At 43.6% G+C, this 17,130-nt stretch overlaps 1 protein-coding gene and 1 long non-coding RNA gene across 6 annotated transcripts; one reads left to right on the top strand and one right to left on the bottom strand.

Annotated features, from left to right (window-relative positions):
- Positions 1 to 8,068: 8,068 nt before the first annotated feature.
- On the bottom strand, positions 8,069 to 16,785 carry LOC149746959 (DPEP2 neighbor protein-like). 5 transcript variants are annotated; one of them, XR_016388235.1, is made up of 6 exons: positions 13,078 to 14,011; positions 12,125 to 12,295; positions 10,945 to 11,848; positions 10,599 to 10,697; positions 9,475 to 9,570; positions 8,069 to 8,313 (listed from the first exon to the last, which is right to left on the bottom strand). XR_016388235.1 is itself a non-coding variant. In XM_089898554.1 (6 exons), exons 1-3 carry the CDS (start codon positions 16,605 to 16,607, stop codon positions 12,162 to 12,164), a joined length of 495 nt encoding a protein of 164 aa, XP_089754680.1. In that variant the 5' UTR covers positions 16,608 to 16,785; the 3' UTR covers positions 8,069 to 8,313; positions 9,475 to 9,570; positions 10,599 to 11,848; positions 12,125 to 12,161. The 5 variants fall into 5 exon arrangements, 1 of the variants encoding a protein (XP_089754680.1); XR_016388233.1 differs by having other exon boundaries at positions 10,599 to 10,694; positions 13,078 to 14,010; XR_016388236.1 differs by having other exon boundaries at positions 10,599 to 10,694; positions 11,038 to 11,848; positions 13,078 to 14,010.
- On the top strand, positions 9,913 to 13,770 carry LOC149746960 (uncharacterized). Its single transcript, XR_016388250.1, has 2 exons — positions 9,913 to 10,776; positions 12,115 to 13,770. It is a non-coding gene; the product is annotated as an uncharacterized LOC149746960 (long non-coding RNA).
- Positions 16,786 to 17,130: the final 345 nt, after the last annotated feature.

Raw genomic sequence — 17,130 nt, 5'->3', positions numbered from 1 at the left:
CTTCGACTACCATTTTAGAGGTTGGGCCACCCTGGTTGAAAACCACAGCACCTTCTATTCCTAAACTGCTTGAATCAGCGGGTGCACGTTAGGACACACGAAGTCAGGCCCCATTGGAGCAGACTGCCTTTGGGAGTGGTAGAATGTAAAATGTGAAGGGGAATGCTCTGGAGGAGCTTTGTCATGGCAGGTGGGCCAGCATGAGACCATTCAGATTCTCCAAGGCTCCAGAGATTACTTGGCTGGGAGCATCCCTCTGATGTGGTGGGGGAACTTCTACCTTAATAGGACCTGGCTGGGCATCTGGGGGAGGCAGAATAAATGGTTTATTAACTACGGGAGCGAGAGACTCACCTGGGGGGTTCCACAAAAGCACTTAAAAAGACTTGTACCTGGATTCTTGAGCCAACCCTAAGAAAACTTATCTAGATGTGGAGTAGGGCTCAGGAAGCTGCACTTTTAATAAGCTTCCTGGGCAGTCCCACCACAGTGGTCCATGGATAGAATGACCAAATTATTGTGTATTCTCGGTTGCTTTTGGGAGTCAAAGTGGGCAATATGAGAAACCGCAGCAGCCCTACGTATAAACAGGGAATATTCAAGGCAAACAGAGGTGTTTAGTTATTCTATGCATGAATCAGATTTGAGAAAAGCTAGCCTGCTGGTTAAAGAACACAACCCTTACGACAGACAGACCAGATTCTGTCCTACTTACTTGTGTGATTTTGACCCAGTTCTTTTATCCTTCTGACTGTTTCTTCATATGGAAAAGAGCTATGGCTGTACATTTAGCACAATATTCTCTTTTGGCAAAAGTTGCTCTGGGTCCATGTGTGCTCTCTGCAACGTAATCCTTTACAGTGCGCAAGCATTTTTAAGTCGTTTGGTGAAGTACTACACTTGACTTTTAACTGTTCATTACTTCGGGCAAAGCTTATGTAGTGCTGCAGAGACTAGAACCTATGCAGTGATAGTGAGAGGATGTTATAAGCTTATTCTGCCGGTTTATGAAAAACTTTAACCTTTTCTCCTCTTCCTCAACCTGCCACCAAGAGATGAGAAAGAAGGCAGAGCCTGGAAATGCACACCAAGCAATACTTCTGGGGAGTTAGTTGGAGCGGGAGGGCTGACGCCTGAGCCCAGCTCCGCTTAGCCGTGTGGGTCCGCGGCGTGTCCAGCGGCTGTGGCGGAACCCGAGGGTGGTGGGCGTGGGCCCGTGTCGCGGCTGCACTGGAGCGGTGAGTGAGGGCCATGGGCCGTTCTTGCGCGGCCGCCACATTCCCAGACCGCCCGCCAGCCCTCCTGGTTCCTTCGCCGCTCCCCGCCGCCGGGAGCCGGGAGCCCAGAGAAGCCCGCAAACGGGCACCTGCGCCCGCCGCCCGGAGATACACCAGAAATACATCTACACGAGGAACAACTCCTACATAACACCTACTGAACTCTGGCAGAAGACCTCAGACCTCCCAAAAGGGAAGAAAGTCCCCACGTACCTGGACGTGCGGATGAAAGGCTCTTGGTGCTGCAGCCAGGAGGCAGTGCTGTGCCTCTGAGGTGGGAGAGTCAACTGCAGGACACTGGTCCACAAGAGACCTCCCAGCTCCACATAATATCAAATGGCGAAAATCTCCCAGAGATCTCCATCTCAACCACAGCACGCAGAATCACTCAACGACCAGCAAGCTACAGTGCTGGACGCCCTATGGCAAACAACTAGCAAGACAGGAACACAACCCCACCCATTAGCAGAGAGGCTGCCGAAAATCATAATAAGTCCACAGACACCCCAAAACACACCAACAGACGTGGACCTGCCCACCAGAAAGACAAGATCCAGCCTCATCCGCCAGAACACAGGCACTACTGCCCTCCACCTGGAAGCCTACACAACCCACTGAAACAACTTTAGCCACTGGGGACAGACACCAAAAACAAAGGGAACTACGAACGTGCAGCCTGCAAAAAGGAGACCCAAAACACAGTAAGAGAAGCAAAATGAGAAGACAGAAAAACACACATCAGATGAAGGAGCAAGATAAAAACACACCAGACCTAACCAATGAAGAGGAAATAGGCAGTCTACCTGAAAGAGAATTCAGAATAATGATAGTAAAGAGGATCCAATATCTTGGAAATAGAATAGACAAAATGCAAGAAACATTTAACAAGGACCTAAAAGAACTAAAGATGAAACAAACAATGATGAACAATGCAAGAAATGAAAATAAAAATACTCTAGATGGGATTAATAGCAGAATAACAGGCAGAAGAACGGATAAGTGACCTGGAAGATAAAATAGTGGAAATAACTACTGCAGAGCAGAATAAAGAAAAAAGAATGAAAAGAACTGAGGACAGTCTCAGAGGCATCTGGGACAACATTAGACGCACCAACGTTCAAATTATAGGGGTTCCAGAAGAAGAAGAGAAAAACAAAGGGACTGAGAAAATATTTGAAGAGATGATAGTTGAAAACTTCCCTAATATGGGAAAGGAAATAGTTAATCAACTCCAGGAAGCACAGAGTCTCATACAGGATAAATCCAAGGAGAAATACGCCAAGACACATATTAATGAAACTGTCGAAAATTAAATTCAAAGAAAACGTATTAAAAGCAGCAAGGGAAAAACAACAAATAACACACAAGGGAATCCCCATAAGGTTAAAAGCTGATCTTTCAGCAGAAACTCTGCAAGCCAGAAGGGACTGGCAGGACATATTTCAAGTGATGAAGGAGAAGAACCTATAACCAAGATTACTCTACCCAGCAAGGATCTCATTCAGATTTGATGGAGCAATTAAAAGCTTTAGAGACAAGCCAAAGCTGAGAGAGCTCAGCACCACCAAACCAGCTTTACAACAAAGGCTAAAGGAACTTCTCTAGGCAAGAAACCCAACAGAAGGAAAAGACCTACAATAACGAACCCAAAACAATTAAGAAAATGGGAATAGGAACATACATATAGAAAATTACCTTAAATGTAAATACACTAAATGCTCCCACCAAAAGACACAGATTGGCTGAATGGATACAAAAACAAGACCCGTATAGATGCTGTCTACAAGAGACCCGCTTCAGACCTAGAGACACATACAGACTAAAAGTAAGGGGATGGAAAAAGATATTCCATGCAAATGGAAACCAAAAGAAAGCTGGAGTAGCAATTCTCATATCAGTCAAAATAGACTTTAAAATAAAGACTATTAGAAGAGACAAAGGACACTACATAATGATCAAGGGATCGATCCAAGAAGAAGATATAACAATTGTAAATATTTATGCACCCAACATAGGAGCACCTCAATACACGAGGCAAATACTAATAGCCATAAAAGGAGAAATCGACAGTAACACATTCATAGTAGGGGACTTTAACACCCCACTTTCACCAATGGACAGATCATCCAAAATGAAAATAAATAAGGAAACACAAGCTTTAAATGATACGTTAAACAAGATGGACTTAATTGATATTTATAGGACATTCAATCCGAAAACAACAGAATACACATTTTTCTCAAGTGCTCGTGGAACATTCTCCAGGATAGATCATATCTTGGGTCACAAATCAAGCCTTGGTAAATTTAAGGAAATTGAAATTGTATCAAGTACCTTTTCCGACCAAAACGCTATGAGACTAGACATCAATTACAGGAAAAGATCTGTAAAAACTACAATCACGTGGAGGCTAAACAATACACTACTGAATAACGAAGTGATCACTGAAGAAGTCAAAGAGGAAATCAAAAAATACCTAGAAGCAAATGACAATGGAGACACGACGACCCAAAACTTATGGGATGCAGCAAAAGCGCTTCTAAGAGGGAAGTTTATAGCAATACAATCCTACCTTAAGAAACAGGAAACATCTCGAATAAACGACCTAAACTTGCGTCTAAAGCAATTAGAGAAAGAAGAAGAAAAAAAGCCCAAAGTTAGCAGAAGGACAGAAATCATAAAGATCAGATCAGAAATAAATGAAAAAGAAATGAAGGAAACGATAGCAAAGATCAATAAAACTAAAAGCTGGTTCTCTGAGCAGATAAACAAAATTGATAAACCATTAGCCAGATTCATCAAGAAAAAAAGGGAGAAGAGTCAAATCAATAGAATCAGAAATGAAAAAGGAGAAGTAACAACTGACACTGCAGAAATACAAAAGATCATGAGAGATTACTACAAGCAACTCTATGCCAATAAAATGGACAACATGGAAGAAGTGGACAAATTCTTAGAAATGCACAAGGTGCCAAGACTGAATCAGGAAAAAACGGAAAATATGAACAGAACAATCACAAGCACTGAAATTGAAACTGTGATTAAAAATCTTCCAACAATCAAAAACCCAGGACCAGATGGCTTCACAGGCGAATTCTATCAAACGTTTAGAGAAGAGCTAACACCTATCCTTCTCAAACCCTTCCAAAATATAGCAGAGGGAGGAACACTCCCAAACTCATTCTACGAGGCCACCATCACCCTGATACCAAAACCAGACAAGGATGTCACAAAGAAAGGAAACTACAGGCCAATATAACTGATGAACATAGATGCAAAAATCCTGAACAAAATACTAGCAAACAGAATCCAAGAGCACATTCAAAGGATCATACACCATGATCAAGTGGGGTTTATTCCAGGAATGCAAGGATTCTTCAATATACGCAAATCAATCACTGTGATACACCATATTAACAGACTGAAGGAGAAAAACCATATGGTCATCTCAATAGATGCAGAGAAAGCTTTCGACAAAATTCAACACCCATTTATGATAAAAACCCTGCAGAAAATAGGCATAGAGGGAACTTTCCTCAACATAATAAAGGCCATATATGACAAACCCACAGCCAACACCATCCTCAATGGTGAAAAACTGAAAGAATTTCCACTAAGATCAGGAAAAAGACAAGGTTGCCCACTCCCACCACTCTTATTCAACATAATTTTGGAAGTTTTAGCCACAGCAATCAGAGAAGAAAAGGAAATAAAGGGAATCCAAATCGGAAAAGAGGAAGTAAAGCTGTCACTGTTTGCAGATGACATGATACAATACATAGAGAATCCTAAAGATGCTACCAGAAAACTGCTAGAACTAATCAATGAATTCGGTAAAGTTGCAGGAAACAAAATTAATGCACAGAAATCTCTTGCATTCCTATACACTAACGATGAAAAATCTGAAAGTGAAATCAAGAAAACACTCCCATTTACCATTGCAACAAAAAGAACAAAATATCTACGAATAAACCTACCTAAGGAGGCAAAAGACCTATATGAAGAAAATTATAAGACACTGATGTAAGAAATTACAGATGATACAAATAGATGGAGAGATATACCATGTTCTTGGATTGGAAGAATCAACATTGTGAAAATGACTCTACTACCCAAAGCAATCTACAGATTCAATGCAATCCCTATCAAACTATCACTGGCATTTTTCACAGAGCTAGAAGTAAAAATTTCACAATTTGTATGGAAACACAAAAGACCCCAAATAGCCAAAGCTATCTTGAGAACGAAACACGGAGCTGGAGGAATCAGGCTACCTGAGTTCAGACTCTACTACAAAGCTACAGTAATCAAGACAGTATGGTACTGGCACAAAAACAGAGAGATAGATCAATGGAGCAGGATAGAAAGCCCAGAGATAAACCCACACACATATGGTCACCTTATCTTTGATAAAGGAGGCAGGAATGTACAGTGGAGAAAGGACAGCCTCTTCAATAAATTGTGCTGGGAAAACTGGACAGGTACATGTCAAAGTATGAGATTAGATCACTCCCTAACAGCATACACAAAAATAAGCTCAAAATGGATTAAAGACCTAAATGTAAGGCCAGACACTATCAAACTCTTAGAGGAAATCATAGGCAGGACACTCTATGACATAAATCACAGCAAGATCCTTTTTGACCCACCTCCTAGAGAAATGGAAATAAAAACAAAAATAAACAAATGGGACCTAATGAAACTTCAAAGCTTTCGCACAGCAAAGGAAACCATAAACAAGACCAAAAGACAACCCTCAGAATGGGAGAAAATATTTGCAACTGAAGCAACTGACAAAGGATTAATTTCCAAAATTTACAAGCAGCACATGCAGCTCAATAACAAAAAAAGAAAACAAGCCAATCCAAAAATGGGCAGAAGATGTAAATAGACATTTCTCCAAAGAAAATATACAGACTGCCAACAAACACATGAAAGAATGATCAACATCATTAATCATTAGAGAAATGCAAATCAAAACTACAATGAGATATCATCTCACACCAGTCAGAATGGCCATCATCAAAAATCTAGAAACAATAAATGCTGGAGAGGGTGTGGAGAAAAGGGAACACTCTTTCACTGCTGGTGGGAATGTGAATTGGTTCAGCCACTGTGGAGAACACTATGGAGGTTCCTTAAAAATCTACAAATAGAACTACCATATGACCCAGCAATCCCACTCCTGGGCATACACCCTGAGAAAACCAAAATTCAAAAAGAGTCATGGACCAAAATGTTCATTGCAGCTCTATTTACAATAGCCCGGAGATGGAAACAACCTAAGTGCCCGTAATCTGATGAATGGATAAAGAAGATGTGGCACATATATACAATGGAATATTACTCAGCCATAAAAAGAAATGAAATTCAGCTATTTGTAATGAGGTGGATAGACCTAGAGTCTGTCATACAGAGTGAAGTAAGTCAGAAAGACAAAGACAAATACCGTATGCTAACACATATATATGGTATTTAAGAAAAAAAATGTCATGAAGAACCTGGGGGTAAGACAGGAATAAAGACAGAGACCTACTAGAGAACGAACTTGAGGATATGGGGAGGGGGAAGGGTAAGCTGTGACAAAGCGAGAGAGACGCATAGACATATATACACTAACAAACGTAAGGTAGATAACTAGTGGAAGCAGCCGCATAGCACAGAGATATCAGCTCGGTGCTTTGTGACCGCCTGGAGGGGTGGGATAGGGAGGGTGGGAGGGAGGGAGACGCAAGCGGGAAGAGATATGGGAACATATGCATGCGTGTAACTGATTCACTTTGTTATAAAGCGGAAACTAACACACCTTTGTAAAGCAATTATGCCCCAATAAAGATGTTAAAAAAAAAAAAAAAAGAAAATATATAGGTGAAGTGTAAAAGGGTTGGAATAGATATACCATAACAGTAAAAACAAAACAAAACAACAACAACAAAACCGGAGTGGCTAAGAAAATATCAGAAAAAAATTACATTTTAAGACGAAAATTTTTACCAGAGACAAAGACATTTTAAAATGATAAAATGATTATTCCATCTAGAATGCATAATAATTATAAACTTATATGCACGTAACAACAGGACTTCAAAATACAATGAAGCAAAATCGACACAACAGAAAAGAGAAACAGACAGTTCTACAATAATAGTCGTATACTTTAAAACCCTTCTTTCAATAGCAGAACAGACAGAAAATCAACAAGAAAATAAAAACCTTGAACAGCATTATCAATCAAGTAGACCTAACAGCCATCTAAAAAACATTCCACCCAACAGCATCAGAATATACATTCTTTTCAAATGCACATGGATATACTATATGCTAGAGCATAAAACAAATTTCAGTACATTTTAAAGGATATAAACCATACGAAGAGTGCTCTCAGATGACAACAGAATGCAATAAGAAATCGTTAACAGAAAGAAATTTGTTGAAAATCACAAATGGAAATTAAAGAATATATTCCTAAATAATTCATGGGTCAAGTAAGAACTCGTAAGGGGAATTAGAAATAAGTTGAGATGAATTAAAATGAAAGTATAACATATTAATACTTGATTGGTCCCACATACTCTTCTGAAAAGCAGAGGGGTTAGACAAAGAGATCTAAATTAATTAAAAAATCATTTATTATTCTGGGAATAAAAAGAACTGGGCTTAGTCTCAGTTTTGCCTTTATCTTTGTGTCTGTTGATTATCTTGGCATAGTCATTACATAATCAACATACAGTTGCCAGCTCAGGAATCAAATACTGTCATCTCTAGGGCTACCATAACAAGATACCACAAACTTGTTAGCTTAAAAGAACAGAAATTTATTTTATCACAGCTCTAGAGGCCAGAAGTTCAAACTCAAAGTGTTGAGAGGACCATGTTCTTTCTGACGCCTCAAGGGGAGGGAGGATCCTTCTTTGTCTTAACCAGATTCTGGTGGTGGCCATCAATCACTGGTGTTGGCAGTTTTTTGATTTGCAGCTGCATCACTCTGGTCTCTTTCACTCTTGTCACATGGAATTGTCTCTGTGTGTTTCTGTCTCTGGAAACAATTTGAATAGAAATTTCTATTTTTAAAAAACACACTGTTGATTATTATGCTCTATTTAGATACTTCCTCTAACCCCCACCCACCTCCATTTCCCCATATGTATTTGAGAAGGAAAGAGGAACTCCTGTGAGCTATCATATTGGAAAGAATCAATAATACAATGTTTTACTAGAGATGCCTCTTATCTAAAATATTTGGATTAAACATAAAATCTGGGGAAATTATCGCCCAGTTTCCCTCTTGTAGAGGCATGTTCTAAATGATAGGCAGCAGAATATTTTATACCCATGAGGTTTGCTGACATTATTGATTTGGTCCAGGGTCTGTATTTTCTCTCTAAAGAAAACAGTATTCTCTCTTTACTTTCTTTAATATATAATGTTGGTGTCTTAAGTTTATTGTCAGAGAGGATGCTTATAGTTCAAATGATTTGGTTGTATTTCACCAGTATTATTACAAGATAGTCAAACAATGGCCGGGCTCCAGGATAGACCTCGGTCCCTTTGGTCCACTGGGATACTGATCTGAAAGCCACTGTTTTCTTATATTCCAAAGACCAAATAAATAAACAAACAAAAAAACAAGTAAATGAAACCATTTTAAAACCAACTCTCTTTTCTTCCTCATCCATGTTAATTCTCTTCTACCTAAAATTACTTCCTGGAAGTGATTTTTATGTTTCTTAGAGCTTCTTTACATATATATCCACACTAATGCATATAAAACTGTGCCTTGTAGATCTTATACTTTTTCCATTTGAATAACTATTTTCTCATGTCATATAGAGTTTATCCACTGTCCTAGATATGCATTTTCCCTGTGTATTTGAGCATCATAGGAAGATAAATTCTACTCTTGAAAATGTTAACTGGTCACTGAGACACAGAAAGCTATTATTCTTACCAGTTTTCAATAGTGAGTAGATTCTGTAGGGGTGGAATTTTAAGATGTAAGTATACTGTTTTTCTACACTCAAATTCCGTTCCCCTTATCATAGAAATTGACCAGCGAAGTGTGCTGCTGACTTTTCAGAATCCATGTACATATAATCCATTAGGTTATTAGATATAACATTGGTCAGAAAAGCATACTGTGAAATGTTGCTTTTATTTAAACTCCCACTATTTTCACTACATGGTTTCAAGATTTTACTTCATTATTGTCCTCTGGTGGTGGGCTCTGTGAACTGCATATTTACGGGTCTGGAGCACATATCTTCCCGGAGGTATACAACTCCTCAGGTACCAGCTAAAGAGTAGATGATAAGAAGCATTCAGATTTATTAAAACTCATTAAGAATATCAGTAGCCTGACTGTTGTTTCTAAAAATATAAAATATTTATCCTTCTGTTGTCAAACAACCATACTTCATGAAAAGAAGTATAAATCCTTTTTTGCTTGCAATAGAAGAACAATAATTGAAGATATTCTTCATTTGGACCAAATACCTTCTCTGAAAATATAAGTTAAAATAGGAGTTGAAATTTCCAAAATATTCTTTAGGAAATAAAACTCCACATATAATTTCAAATTATAATTTAGTTTTACCTTAAATTTAAATATCTATATTGAATTTAATTTAAGGAAGGAAGGAAGAAAGAAAGAAGAAAAGAAGGAAAGAAGGAAAGAAAGAAAGGATGGAGGGAGGGAGGGACGGTGGGAGGAAGGAAGGAAGGGAGGAGGGAAGGAAGGAAAAAGGAAAGAAAGAAAGAAGATAAAGTAAAATAAAGTAAAATATAATAAAGCTATTAAATTAAAAATTACTTATTAAGAAAAAAAAACGAACGGATAGAACCTTTGGATAAATGGTGGAAGCAAAGCTATACAGACAAAATCTCATACAGAAGCATACACTTACAAACTCACAAAAAGAGGAATAGGGGAAAAAAATCATAAATCTTGCTCTCAAAGTCCACCTCCTCAATTTGGGATGATTCTTTGTCTAAATGAGGGAAGGAAAGAAGGAAGGAAGGAAGGAAGGAAGGAAGGAAGGAAGGAAGGAAAGAAAGAAAGAAAGAAAGAAAGAGAGAAAGAAAGTAAGAAAGAAAGAAAGAGAGAGAGAAAGAAAGAAAGAAAGAAGATAAAGTAATGTAAAATAAAGTTATTAAAATAAAAATAGTTATTAAGAAAAAATTTTTTTAAAAAACAGATAGAACCCTAGAACAAATGGTGGAAGCAGAGCTATACAGGCAAAATCTCACAGAGAAGCATACACATACACACTCACAAAAAGAGGTAAAGGGGAAAAAATGATAAATCTTGCTCTCAAAGTCCACCTGCTCAATTTGGGATGATTCGTTGTCTATTCATGTATTCCACAGATGCGGGGTACATCAAGTTGATTGTGGAGCTTTAATCCGCTGCTTCTGAGGCTGCTGGGAGAGATTTCCCTTTCTGTTCTTTGTTTGCACCGCTCCCAGGGGCTCAGCTTTGGATTTGGCCCCGCCTCTGCGTGTAGGTCGCTGGAGGGCGTCTGTTTTTCACTCAGACAAGACGGGGTTAAAGGAGCCGCTGATTCGGGGGCTCTGGCTCACTCAGGCCGGGGGGAGGGAGGGGCACGGAGTGCGGGGCGAGCCTGCGGCGCCACGGGCCGGCGTGACTTTGCACCAGCCTGAGGCTCACCGTGCGTTCTCCCGGGGAAGTTGTCCCTGGATCCCGGGAACCTGGCAGTGGCGGGCTGCACAGGCTCCGCGGAAGCGGGGTGTGGATAGTGACCTGTGCTCGCACACAGCCTTCTTGGTGGCGGCAGCAGCAGCCTTAGCGTCTCACGCCCGTCTCTGGGGTCCGCGCTTTTAGCCACGACTCGCGCCCGTCTCTGGAGCTCCTTTAAGCAGCGCTCTTAATCCCCTCTCCTCGCGCAGTAGGAAACAAAGAGGGAAGAAAATGTCTCTTGCCTCTTCGGCAGCTCCAGATCTTTTCCCGGACTCCCTCCCGGCTAGCCGTGGTGCACTAACCCCTTCAGGCTATGTTCACGCCACCAACCCCAGTCCTCTCCCTGCGCTCCGACTAAAGCCCGATCCTCAGCTTGCAGCCCCGCCCACCCCCGCGGCTGAGCAGACAAACCTCTCGGGCTGGTGAGCGCCAGTTGGCACCTATCCTCTGTGCGGGAATCTCTCCGCTTTCCCTCCGCACCCCTGTGGCTGTGCTCTCCTCCGCGGCTCCTAAGCTTCCCCCCTCCGCCACGCGCACTCTCCTCCCGCGAAGGGGCTTCCTAGTGTGTGGAATCCTTTCCTCCTTCACAGCTCCCTCCCACTGGTGCAGGTCCCGTCCCTATTCTTTTGTCTCTGTTTTTTCGTTTTTTCTTTGGCCCTACCCAGGTATGTGGGGAGTTTCTTGCCTTTTGGGAGGTCTGAGGTCTTCTGCCAGCGTTCAGTAGGTGTTCTGTAGGAGTTGTTCCACGTGTAGATGTATTTCTGGTGTATCTGTGGGGAGGAAGGTGATCTCCGCGTCTTACTCTTCCGCCATCTTCCCCTCCCAGGTATCCGTTTTTTCTAGACTTTTCTTTCTTCAGCTCACAAAGGGGCCCCTGAGGATTAAGCAGAGGAACGTCAGGGTTTCTTCCAGGCCAGCTTCAGCCCTGGGATGTTCAGGGCAGACTCTCATTACAAACCTCAGTTTCTGAGGCTCCTGGCTCATGGCCATTTGGTATAGAAGGAGGCTCCTGGCTGGGGAAGGCTCAGACAAAACGATGCAGGTTCTAATCTGTGGCAGTGGGCAGTGGGGGGCGGGGGGTGTCAGTGCAGGAAGAGGCATTCGCTGCCTTAGGCCTTTAAACCATTGCCTTCTCTTCAGGATGACTCACCTGCAAGATTCTGTGGGGTCCGCCTCCTGCCACCATGCTACAATTGCCGGATTTTGGGTCTGGAGCAACCCAGGTCTTCGTCCGGCATTTCCAGAGAGTGCTTTCTCTTCGGAGCACGTCTGGGGACTGGCTTCTCTGCTTCCACCTTGGCTGGCGAGGCCAAAGGAGCATCTTCCATGGGGAAGAGAGGGAAGACATTCCAGTTTGGAAGAACAAAAGCAAAGACACACTCTTCTCTACCTTGTCCCGCCCCAAATATAAATTCATAGCACCTTCACATTTTTATAACTATGGACTTAAAAAGACCAAGAGGTTAAGGGGCCTACCCAGTGTTACACAGGTAGTGGAGAGGTGTTCTGCTCAATGGTTAGGTTCATGGTGGGGCTCCGGATTTACAGCTGATAGGAATGTGAGGACAAGCTCATGCCATTTCAAACATTTCCAAGTGATACTGAGAGAGTTGTTGAAGGTGCAAAATGAGGGTGCTGAATGACCTCACTAAGTGGGGATGGTGGGCCCATTTTAACATGAAATTGAAAATAAATTCATGACAAAAGGACATAATAGAAAATGACAACATAATCATAACACTCCCCTCTCCCCTGGAAGTAAAATTCATTAGAATCCTCTCTCTCTCCACCATGAAAGGATGAGATAAAGTCTCAGCAGCAGCCCCCGTGAAAAACATGGTCAACAGGGTGAAGAGGTGTTACTAAGACCATATGGTGCGACTCAGAGAAGCAAAGAGACAACTCTGCCCTTAGCCTGATGAGGCCCACAGGAAGGAACATGTGTGGCAACCTTGGATAGTGTGGCAATGAGAGAGAACCTTCTTTAGGAGGGGACTCCCTGCTGCCACCTTGAAAAAGCAAATATGGGACATTCGTTTACTGTGGCTCTTGCAGAGGCGATGTGCCCAGAGGTTGGGCCACCCTGCTTGACAATCAAAGCACCTTGTATTCCTGTGCTGCTTGAAAGCTCCAATCGCCGGATTTTGGGTCTGGGGCAACCCAGGTCTTCGTCCGACCATTCCAGAGAGTGCTTTCTCTTCGGAGCACGTCTGGGGACTGGCTTCTCTGCTTCTACCTTAGCTGGCGTGGCCAAAGGAACATCCCCGTAGAGCCGGTAGCCACCAACCAGGCAGTATGTCTCCCCATGCCAGCCCAACTGCGTTTCTCCACACCCGCGGTACAGGACATGGTAATGACCAGGTGTAGGATGAGAAGCGGGAGCCACTGCTGCTGCAAAGAAAATCAGAACTGATCAGTCACTTCTGCTGTGCACAGTCTCCTGCCAGAATTTCCCTCTCTCATGTCTCTCCCAGTTTCTGGCTGAAGACCTTTTAATCTACTTGACGTCCAAAACACAGCCTTGGCGCATCATCTCTATGAGTCCCTAGAGAAGGGACACTGGCTGCAAAAGCAATCCCTAGAGCCTAGGGCTGCAGCACATGAGGAAGTCTCTTCACCGTTCCCAGGGAAAACAGTAGAACCCGAAAGTAATTGCACTCATGATCCTCTCCATCTCTCCCTTCCACAGCAGAGAAAACATTTCTTGCAGTGTGTCACTTCTGGGGCTTTCATGGAAATGTCTTTCAAGTTTTGGAAAAAAATAATCTAATATAAATTGGTTAAGAACCCCGCCCACCTTGGCAACCCCTCTTGGGCCCCATTTATACTGCCTATTTCAACCACACTGAACTCTAGCTGTCTAATACTTTTATGTCGATTAGAACAAGGCCAAATACTGAGGCAGAGTGATCAGGAGACTCAGAACCGGGTTCTGGGTACCAAGTCTAGGCGCACATCAACCTAGCCTCCTGGGACACCATCTCCTCAGCCCTCCAGTCTCATTAGCACTTCATCACCGCCCCCCCCCTTCGTTCTTACGGTCTTCCCATCAATATGGCAACACCCTCACCCCTAGTACTCAGCAACTCGGTAAGGGATGTGTCTGAGGGGACCGATATAGATGTCTACATGATAGCACAGTGGTGCCTGGGTTTGAAGGTGCGGTTCAAGAGTGGTCCTCTTCCTCAAACCGCTCCATTTGCAATTTGCCAACAAAAATGCGCTTGTCTTTTGTTAAGAGGCCAATCAGGAAAGGGTCTGAATGGAAGCATCCTGTAGCCCAAAGGGTAAGGCTATATTTATAAAGCTCAGAACCGTCCCGCACACTTGTCCAGGGATGAGCTTTCACTTGTCCTCAGCAGTGAGAACTGTGCGTCCCTGAAGGCGTCCCAGGTCACTGGTATTACTTACATCTGGGGGAAAGGTGATCAGCTGTACGTAGTTGGCAACCCCCACAGGAACATGTGCCAGCCGGGTGAGGTTGTGTGTATATCACACCGCCTGTAGAGTTGCCCTGTCTGGGTGTACCTGCTGCACTGCCCACCCAGGGAACAGAGCACAGGTTAGAGTACACAGACACTACCCGGTCACACATTCTCACACAGACAGCCAAAAAGATCGGTATCTGGTGGAGAACGGGTAGCGAAGTTTCTCTGAGTGCAGCCCGTTTGCACAGTTATGCTGCCATGGAAACCCTGAGAACGCCTGTGAGGGCATCACTACCCAGTGACGTCATATATGGAACCTTTGACTTGAGGGGCAGGCTTGAGGAGGAGGGGCAGTTTTGTGGAGGAGAACAGGGTAGAGGCAAAGGTACTCTGCCTCGCCCCTCACCCCTGGGCCTCCCCACCCATGCCCTAGTCTAGTAGACACCCCACGTGGGGCGTGCCGGTGGGCTGGCACAGCCGCAGGGGCCACGGGAGGGCAAGAGAGACCCATATTCTGAGTTTGGCTTGAGAGACAAGATTAACGTAAGAGACAGCTAGGTTGTATGGCACTGACCCTAAGAGGCAGAGATTTGTGTGGCCTGGGGAATCAGGGAAGGCTCCTTGGCAGTCGGCCTGAAGGACAAGTGAGATTTGGACCCATGCGGAAGAGAGGGAAGACATTCCAGTTTGGAAGAATAAAGGAAAAGACACACTCCTCTCGACCTTGTCGTGCCCCAAATATAAATCCATAGCACCCTCACATTTTTACAACTGAGGACTTAAGAAAACCAAGAGGTTAAGGGGCCTACCCAGTGTTACACAGGTAGTGGAGAGGTGTTCTGCTCAATGGTTAGGTTCACGTCGGGGCTCCAGATTTACAGCTAATAGGAATGTGAGGACAAGCTCATGCCATTTCAAATATTTCCAAGTGATACTGAGAGAGATGTTAAAGGAGCAAAAGGAGGGTGCTGAATGACCTCACAAAGTGGAAATGGTGGGCCCATTTTAACATGAAATTGAAAACAAATTCATGACACAAGGACATAATAGAAAATGACAACATGATCATTACACTCCCCTCTCCCCTAGAAGTAAAACTCATTAGAATCCTCTTTCTCTCCACCATGAAAGGATGAGAGAAAGACTCAGCAGCAGCTCCCATGAAAAACATGGTCAACAGTGTGAAGAGGTGTTTCTAAGACGATTTGGTCCGACTCAGAGAAGGAAAGAGACAACTCTGCCCTTAGCCTGATCAAGCCTACGGGAAGGAACATTTGCGGCAGGCTTTGATAGTGTGGCAATGAGAGACAACCTTCTTTAGGAGGGGACTCCCTGTTGCCGACCTCGAAAAAGCAAAGATGGGACATTCGTTCACTGGGGCTGTTGCAGAGGCGATGTGCCCGGGAGGTAGAGACTGCTTCGACTACCATTTTAGAGGTTGGGCCACCCTGGTTGAAAACCACAGCACCTTCTATTCCTAAACTGCTTGAATCAGCGGGTGCACGTTAGGACACACGAAGTCAGGCCCCATTGGAGCAGACTGCCTTTGGGAGTGGTAGAATGTAAAATGTGAAGGGGAATGCTCTGGAGGAGCTTTGTCATGGCAGGTGGGCCAGCATGAGACCATTCAGATTCTCCAAGGCTCCAGAGATTACTTGGCTGGGAGCATCCCTCTGATGTGGTGGGGGAACTTCTACCTTAATAGGACCTGGCTGGGCATCTGGGGGAGGCAGAATAAATGGTTTATTAACTACGGGAGCGAGAGACTCACCTGGGGGGTTCCACAAAAGCACTTAAAAAGACTTGTACCTGGATTCTTGAGCCAACCCTAAGAAAACTTATCTAGATGTGGAGTAGGGCTCAGGAAGCTGCACTTTTAATAAGCTTCCTGGGCAGTCCCACCACAGTGGTCCATGGATAGAATGACCAAATTATTGTGTATTCTCGGTTGCTTTTGGGAGTCAAAGTGGGCAATATGAGAAACTGCAGCAGCCCTACGTATAAACAGGGAATATTCAAGGCAAACAGAGGTGTTTAGTTATTCTATGCATGAATCAGATTTGAGAAAAGCTAGCCTGCTGGTTAAAGAACACAACCCTTACGACAGACAGACCAGATTCTGTCCTACTTACTTGTGTGATTTTGACCCAGTTCTTTTATCCTTCTGACTGTTTCTTCATATGGAAAAGAGCTATGGCTGTACATTTAGCACAATATTCTCTTTTGGCAAAAGTTGCTCTGGGTCCATGTGTGCTCTCTGCAACGTAATCCTTTACAGTGCGCAAGCATTTTTAAGTCGTTTGGTGAAGTACTACACTTGACTTTTAACTGTTCATTACTTCGGGCAAAGCTTATGTAGTGCTGCAGAGACTAGAACCTATGCAGAGATAGTGAGAGCATGTTATAAGCTTATTCTGCCGGTTTATGAAAAACTTTAACCTTTTCTCCTCTTCCTCAACCTGCCACCAAGAGATGAGAAAGAAGGCAGAGCCTGGAAATGCACACCAAGCAATACTTCTGGGGAGTTAGTTGGAGCGGGAGGGCTGACGCCTGAGCCCAGCTCCGCTTAGCCGTGCGGGTCCGCGGCGTGTCCAGCGGCTGTGGCGGAACCCGAGGGTGGTGGGCGTGGGCCCGTGTCGCGGCTGCACTGGAGCGGTGAGTGAGGGCCATGGGCCGTTCTTGCGCGGCCGCCACATTCCCAGACCGCCCGCCAGCCCTCCTGGTTCCT

The sequence above is a fragment of the Delphinapterus leucas genome, chromosome 17, assembly GCF_059928025.1.
Source record: "Delphinapterus leucas isolate spDelLeu-1000000601 "Yukka" chromosome 17, BTC_Dleu_Yukka2, whole genome shotgun sequence".
Lineage (NCBI taxonomy): Eukaryota > Metazoa > Chordata > Mammalia > Artiodactyla > Monodontidae > Delphinapterus > Delphinapterus leucas.
The sequence above is the reverse complement of the archived record's forward strand: the minus strand, read 5'-3'. Positions and strand labels throughout refer to the sequence as shown.